This window comes from Quercus suber, unplaced genomic scaffold, assembly GCF_002906115.3.
Source record: "Quercus suber isolate HL8 unplaced genomic scaffold, Cork oak 2.0 scaffold_119, whole genome shotgun sequence".
In the NCBI taxonomy this organism is placed as follows: domain Eukaryota; kingdom Viridiplantae; phylum Streptophyta; class Magnoliopsida; order Fagales; family Fagaceae; genus Quercus; species Quercus suber.
The window spans coordinates 665788-673324 of NW_027069584.1; the positions used below are offsets into that span (position 1 = coordinate 665788).

At 32.9% G+C, this 7537-nt stretch overlaps 1 protein-coding gene across 2 annotated transcripts; it reads right to left on the reverse strand.

Annotated features, from left to right (window-relative positions):
- Window positions 1–1291: 1291 nt before the first annotated feature.
- On the reverse strand, window positions 1292–6534 carry LOC112028552 (probable glycosyltransferase At5g03795). Of its 2 annotated transcripts, XM_065775809.1 has the most exons (6): window positions 6144–6534; window positions 4776–4936; window positions 3964–4664; window positions 3727–3857; window positions 2659–3007; window positions 1292–2161 (listed from the first exon to the last, which is right to left on the reverse strand). In XM_065775809.1, the coding sequence occupies exons 2-6, from the start codon at window positions 4885–4887 to the stop codon at window positions 1496–1498; spliced, it is 1959 nt and encodes a 652-aa protein (XP_065631881.1). In that variant the 5' UTR covers window positions 4888–4936; window positions 6144–6534; the 3' UTR covers window positions 1292–1495. The 2 variants fall into 2 exon arrangements, with proteins under 2 accessions (XP_065631881.1, XP_065631880.1); XM_065775808.1 differs by having other exon boundaries at window positions 3964–4936.
- Between the last annotated feature and the right edge of the window lie 1003 nt (window positions 6535–7537).

The window sequence follows — 7537 nt, forward strand, 5'->3', positions numbered from 1 at the left end:
GAAAAGCTCTACTATAACTTTGAATGTTGTAATCACCGTTCACTTAATAAACACCTCTTCGGACATTCATTCATGGAGTTATCTGGGCTTTAGTTCATGTTATCATCACTGCACGTAACCTAGCCAACTGTTTGTGCTTCATAACCAGTCCAGCTCTTTCGCCCACTCTTTACAAATTCATTGTTCTGGGTTCGTTGGGCCCTTAACCCATATCCTTTGGGCTTGGGCAACAAAAACTAACCCTACATGTAAATTGTAATTTTCCCTCCCCTTTTTTTTTCTTTTGGATTTTTGATAATCAAAGGTTTTTATTAATTAGTCTCAAACCTTTTCAAGTATATAATTATTTTCTCATATGTAAAATTATTATAGTGATTCTAAAAATACTAACAAGAGATTTCTAAATTCAGAATCTCAAGGATACCCCAATTTTATTAGTAAAAATGTAAAATTTAAAAAGATGCTTTACCTTGGTTGACTAGAGACCCCAGAAAATGATGTAAATCAAGCAAAAGATAGCACAAAAAAGATCTATAATGAAGTGTGAGAACAGTAGTTACCTTTGGACATCGCGAACAATACAGCAACTGAGACTGAAATATAAAGGTCACCATTCTCCAACTCTTGAAGTAATTCAAATTCCAAAGACTTTCTATTTTTTTATCGAGGGTCATGTTAACGGGTATACTTAAAACAATGGTTAACAATCTATTTTAGGAAAGTTTTGACACCACTTTTATAGGAATTGGAAAAAACTGTCAAAATATTAATTGGTTTTTTTTCCCATAAAAACTTCCTTTAATTAAATGGATTGTTTCTCAAAAAAAAAAAAAAAAATGTATACTAATTTCGAAAAAAAAAAAAAAAAAACTACTAACCTCTTATACAAAAAGTAGCTCATTTAGTTCAGAGATGAGGTCGCACAATTGAACCAAAAAGGAAGAGGGCAACGAATTTTCGGATAAATTTTAGCTAAAAATATTTTTTTTATATAATTAAAATATGATTGGATTTGGATACTAATATTAATCCAAACTAAAATCAAAACAAACTCATAAGAAGAACAGAAGGAACTTGTGATGGAAAACTAAGAAACAATTTTTTTTTTTTTAAATAACTAAGAAACAAAATATTGAACTACATCAACCCAAAGAAGAGCTGTTAAGAACATACAAAAAAAGACAAGGTTTGTGTAAAACTGTCTGTGTAAATAAACGCTACCAACAGAGAGGTCAACTAATTTTAAAAGAAAGAAATTAGAAAACACTGGCAGTTGACTTTGAGAGTAGAGTAAGATAAAGAGAGAGGTATATATGCTCGGCAAAATAACTTCCTTCTGTATAAAAATATATACATCAAAAGAATTTGTTATCTGTTTCTTGTACCAAATTTACTGAGTGTCCTCCTGCCTATTTCATTTGCTTCTTATTCCACTTGCCCACTAGGGACTCTTTCAATTCAACTCCAGAAACACAAGGTCTGCAATGTGTCTGTGTCATCTGGGGCTTAATTGATGAAACCTATTGTACCAAACTGAGTGTAGAATCATATGAAAGATATCATACTTCTCAGGCTTAGCATGCCAAAGAAAATGCTTTTGTACCTTCTTCACCCTCATCTGCATCTGGAGATACCTCTTCTCTGGGATCGAAAGGAGTATACTCTTCAATTTTGGAATATCCTCCTCCAAGACAAAAACAGCAAAGGATTCCCAATTCAAAACTTCAAAAAACGGTGGCACAAAATTGTCAGATATAATCACTGGGACGCATTCATAAAATATGGCTTCCACTATGCGTGGGCTGTTGACTTCATAACCCTTTGCGCATATACAATACTTGCTGTTCTTCATGTGACGGAGATAATTCTTATTTCCCTTGGACTTAGGCATTCGACCAAAGATTTTCATGTCAGGATCTTTATTTTCCCAGTGCTGTAACAGAATTGGCCGTAAATAGCCATGCATTTTTCCTGCAAAGAAAGCAAGAGTTGACCTCTGGGAAGCAGGTTTGCCTCCAATATCCCTGAGAGGATTTTTAACCAAATGCACATATGTTTCAGGAAGAGACACGTCCTTGCCTAAAACAAAACCTTCTTTGACATCAGCATTGCAGAGAGCTCTTAGGCACTTAGCCATAAGTTTATTTGTTTCTGTTGGGGCCTGAAGAAGTGAAACTTTATTAAAACAGTATAATGTAATTTGTGATGATCTAAAATTCAAGGTTTCATTGCCAAATATAAATGACATCATGGAATTGTTTAAAGAAATTGGCAATTGAGCCACACATTTTAGAATAGAGAGAATACTATTTAAAGCCATGGATATGATGCCTTCTATGTAAAGAACAAATGAATTTTTAGGTCGTTCGTTCCATCACAGAAAAGAAAAAAAAATTTAAGGTTAACATCATTTAAAAAAAATAAATTCACATTTAAATAATTTGTTATTTACACACACGCTTGATGGGGTTGAACCCAAAACCTCAACCTCTACCCACTTTATGGGAAATGGAAATGCAATCTGAGTCAGAGTTCATTGGCAAAAACTCATTTTAAATGTAATGTAAAGCAAAATGGAATCAACTCAGTTCCCGTGGAGTTCTAAATGCTCTCAAGTATTTACAAAACATAATTTGAAAAGAAGCTTGAAAATCATACCCAGTCATGGCAAGCAACAAGAAAATGATCAGCTCCCCCAGTTCTGTTCCAGAAAGGATATTTCCCTTCAATCAGGTCCAAATAGTTCTTCAAATACTTTATAAGGTTATCAAAGCTGTGTGAATTAGCTATATACAAGGTTTCCTCCAACATTAGAGAGCTGAAGGGTAAGTAAAACAGATGGGCTTTTCTAGGGTCTTTAGTAATGAATTTTTTGTTAGCCTCCAGCAGCTTCATGAACCATCCCTCAGATGCATATATTCCAGTGAGTCGTGGCTGGTGTAATACAGGTTTTTTTCCTTCCCTGTAAATATATACTTTGAGAGTGTCTTCCATTAATTCATAGCTCCTGCAAATTTGGATGATATAAATCAGCCAAAGATGTGAAGTACTTGACCAACAGTTACTAATTTGTTTGCAAGGTAGATTGTAGCTACAAAAGTTGTGCATCTTTGAAAGAAAAATGAAATTATGAATGATGAAAAAAGCAACAAGTATTTGCATATTTCACAATTAGATAACATGAAAACAAGAATGTTCTTCCTATTTGGAATTAGGAAAACATAGCCCAAAGGCCTTTTGCTTAGCTGGTAATCATTGGGTAGAATTGAGGTAGGTCTAACATTAAAATATAGATAAGCCAAAATATAAATAAATTAGAGGCTTTTCTTTTGGGAGGTTGGGGGGTGGAAGAGAACAAGGAAGAATTTGACATACATGAACGCATAAACTGGCAGTTTCTTTCTAGCAGTCCTACCCACAGCTCATACAGGTCAAAATAAACAACTAACAAATACTTTATCAGTGTGATTGCTTTGCGAGGAAGAATGGAAGAGAACAAGGGAATTTGGAGGCAGGAAGAGCTCTGATATTTTCTAGTTGAACTTGGAAGTTACCTTGGTCAGAGTAGAAACAATCATATAGCTTTTGGGGAAGAAAATATCAGATGTAATTTTTTTTGGCTGAATAAATATCACATGTAATGACACCTCAAGGACATTTTCTTAAAACAGAAATTCACCATAAGGAAAAAAATATATATATATTCAACAAATGTGACTTACTCACCTTTTGAACATGGAAACATTCCTATAAAGAGGGGCATAAAGATTTGGATCATTCTTTATGATAGGTGCATTCTCGACCAGTGACTTTGCATGTAGCAGTTCTTGGTCAACTGCTGAAGGCCATTGTGGTGTCTACAAACAAAATGGAAACATTAAGGAAAAAGACTAAAGCATTTTCTTTTAAACATATTAATTGCCAAAAATATCCTCTCCACCTAAAGCTGAAGTTAACACATACCACTGAATGGTATGAAGCACGATTCTGAAGCAAAAAATTGTTCATCTCAGATATTGAAACCACTGAAGAGGTTGGCATCTCAAGCTCTTTATTCACCCCAGTGACTCTGTTCAGGGAAGAAATGGAAGAATTATCCCCCAATGGATTGAGTTCACCTCTCAAATTCCCAGAGTTTTCATTAAAATCGGGAGCTGTTGTTCTGTCTTTATCCAATAAAGTCGTGTTGGAATCAACAACAGGTGGTGTACTTTCTATATCTACAACAGATTGAGAAGATGCATATGATGAAGTCATAGGAGGTAATGCAGGCGAGTGGGTTGCAAAACCAGCATCTGAACTTTCAATATGTTCTGATGTGGAAGAGTTTTCATCCTTTTCAATCTTATGCATTGAAAAGTTACTATTTGTAGTATCATTCTTGACATAAAAACTCTGTTCAGGTTCTCTAGCTTCCTCTGGTGCAGATCCATCATCTACATTCTTGATAGTATCAGCCATGGAAATTTTATTTGGCTCTACCAAATTTTCAGATGAAGACTCCTTAACAGCATTGATATCCTCATCAAATTTTAGAGATTGGTTTGTGCCTCCATTTCTATCTCGTAAAGAAGCATCCTGTGGGTTTCTGTCCTTTCCATTGAAGATTCCGGTATTATTAGCTCTCTCATTAATAGCATATGTAGTGTTTGAACCAATCAAAACTGTCATGTTATTAATCATCTCAGATTTATTTGGTGAATGTCCAGTCCAGATGCTACCATTTCTCACTGCCGAAACCTTATCGGCAGAAAATAAAGATGAGAGAACGTTACCATATGGAAGTTCAAAATACTGGAACACTAAAATCGCAGCAAACATCATGCCTGTAACCCATATCAAACTCTTGGTTTCCACCTGACATAAACGTAACAGTTGTTGATCCATTCTGAGAAAATACTCGGTCAATTGCTATTCTAAATGAACAAAATCAGCCCTGCACATTAATCCAAAGCCTCAAGTTTATTAGAAAGAAAGCCCTTTTCCTGGTTGTTAAAACACTTAAACAAAATAAAAAGAATCACTAGCAGAAAAGTTAACACAATAAGGGATAATTCAAGATAAATTAAAACTTAAAAGCATTTATAAAACATCTCTGAGCATGAAAAAAGCCCATATACATGTGCAATAACCATTGGGTTTATCCTGACTGAATAAATAACTTGCTATTAAAACAAATTAGGACAATTAGATTGATGTGATTATTCCCATAGACAATAAGATAATAATGCTCCTTTATAACTGGATAGTGTACACTACCAGAACTTAGTTTTTTTACAATTATTAAGTTCAAATATGTTGAGCCTTTTTGTATCATACTAACCAACCAAAAGAATATAAAAGCATCCAAATTTGTTTTCATTAATATCTATTTTATTTTTCATTAAAAAATATCTATTTTCTCAGTATCCAAACAGATTATAAGTTGGAACTTAATATAACATCATAACAAGTTAATTGTAAATCAACTGCCTCTCAACAGAACACTGTTCATCCAATTTGCATGAATACCCAAAAATCAGTCCGTTCCTTTTTTTTTTTTTTTTTTTTTTTGCACGGTTTGATAATGTGGGTGTCTAGAGGCCTTCGAGACCTTGACTATTTCCCCGGGACCAAGTACTTATAGGAGGAACGGGAGGCAGCCCCAAGATACCAACTTGGGAATTTTGAAGAATGCATCTCATGAGACCTTTGAACCACTAGAACAACCCCTTGGGAATCAATATGGTTCCTAGTTGCCAATCAATAAACATAATCAAACCAAATTCAGAAACTTCAAATTTCTACCAAAAAACTTTAACTTCCCACTAAGAAAATTAACATTGCACTCGTATTCAGCGCCATGCAAGTAAAACAATGTTCATTCATTCTTCGGTTGAAAAAAAAATGATAATTCATCAAACAAAAAAAAAAAAAAAATCACTCATTAATCTACAACCAAAAAAAGATGTGTTTCATAATAACAATAAACAAATACTAATCAAACAAAACCCATTGCATGTCATACTAAAGAAAGAAGAACCAGAAACACAACCCAATAAATAAATAATGAAAAAAAAATGTCGATTATTCTAAATTTATCAACTGGGTGTTTTTTTGGTCGTTTCTCTTTTGAAGTATAAATTAAACAATGTATTAAGTACCTGGTATTTGAGCTTGAGCTGCTAGCTTGCTACGCTCTTCTTTAAATTGGTTTGGGCTAAAATAGCTATGTCCTTTGATATATATATATATATATATATAGCACCGATTCTTTGCTTTATAAAAAAGGAAAGAATAGCCCTGATTATTTTTCCCTTATTTTGAGGTGGGGGAATTGAATTCAGACAGTAGCTCTGATTCTGAGACTCCTCGAATTGCAAAAACGGAAAAAGTAAAACCATGATTCAATATTCATGAGCTTGGGACAAGAAAGCCTTGGGCCCGTGGCATTGTCGACTTGGAATATTTTGTACCAGGTGGATGACCACATGGTAGTTGTTATGAGCTCGCCTCTCTGTGACTGTGATGCCAAAAATAAAGAGTTCTTCAACGGACACAATGAAATTCTTACAATATTTTCTTAATTTTTATCTGAGATAATTCTATCGTTTGGACGATTCTTTAGTAGTTAAAGAGAAACCGGCATACCCAAATTACGCCCTCTTTTTATATAAATTTGGACCGAAAAAATGGAATTCTAATTTTGGATATTTTTAATTAGAATATCAAGAAATATCATTCGACCTAAAATACATTTAAGTAATTTGATTAATGAAACTTTATTGTAGCTAGTTATTACAAATTTAACTTAAAAACTAATATTACTATATAGGGTAAACTAAGTATTTTGTCCCTATCCTATGCACCATATTTTAATTTAGACCATAATTTTTCAATTATGTCAATTTGGTCTCCAACCTTTCAGTATCGTATCAATTTAGTCCTTACTGTTATTTTTTTAGATGACAATTGATGATGCCTCTAATACCTAAAATAAAAAATTAGCTTTCATTAATGTGACAATACACTAAAATTTTATTTTGGCCGTTTGACATGTTACATCTAAGATATAACAACGAGGACTAAATTGACACGACACTAAAATATTTGGGATCAAATTGACACAATTGAAAGGTTGTGACCAATTAAAATATGTTATAAAGGATAGGGACTAAATTTGTAATTTACCTAATATATATTTTGAAAATTTAACCGTTAAATTGCATATTCTTTATTTTCTTAACTTGTATGTCAAATTTTGTGTCAATCAGATATTATTTACTATTTAATCCATAAATTTTTTATTCATAATTTTAAACTACAAAAATTTCAAATTTAAACATTTAATTGATGACATGGTTATTGATTTTTGATTTTCTAGAAATTTTGCAAGTATAAAGAACATAAAAAAAATAAAAAATATTGAGTAGAGTTATAGTCACTGATTACAAACTTTGTCCTTAGATAATGGAGTTATACGGTTTATTTAATATAGTTAACCTAGCTAGGTAAGGTATAATACATTTGTTATTAACTTTGTATCACATTCTGCAAT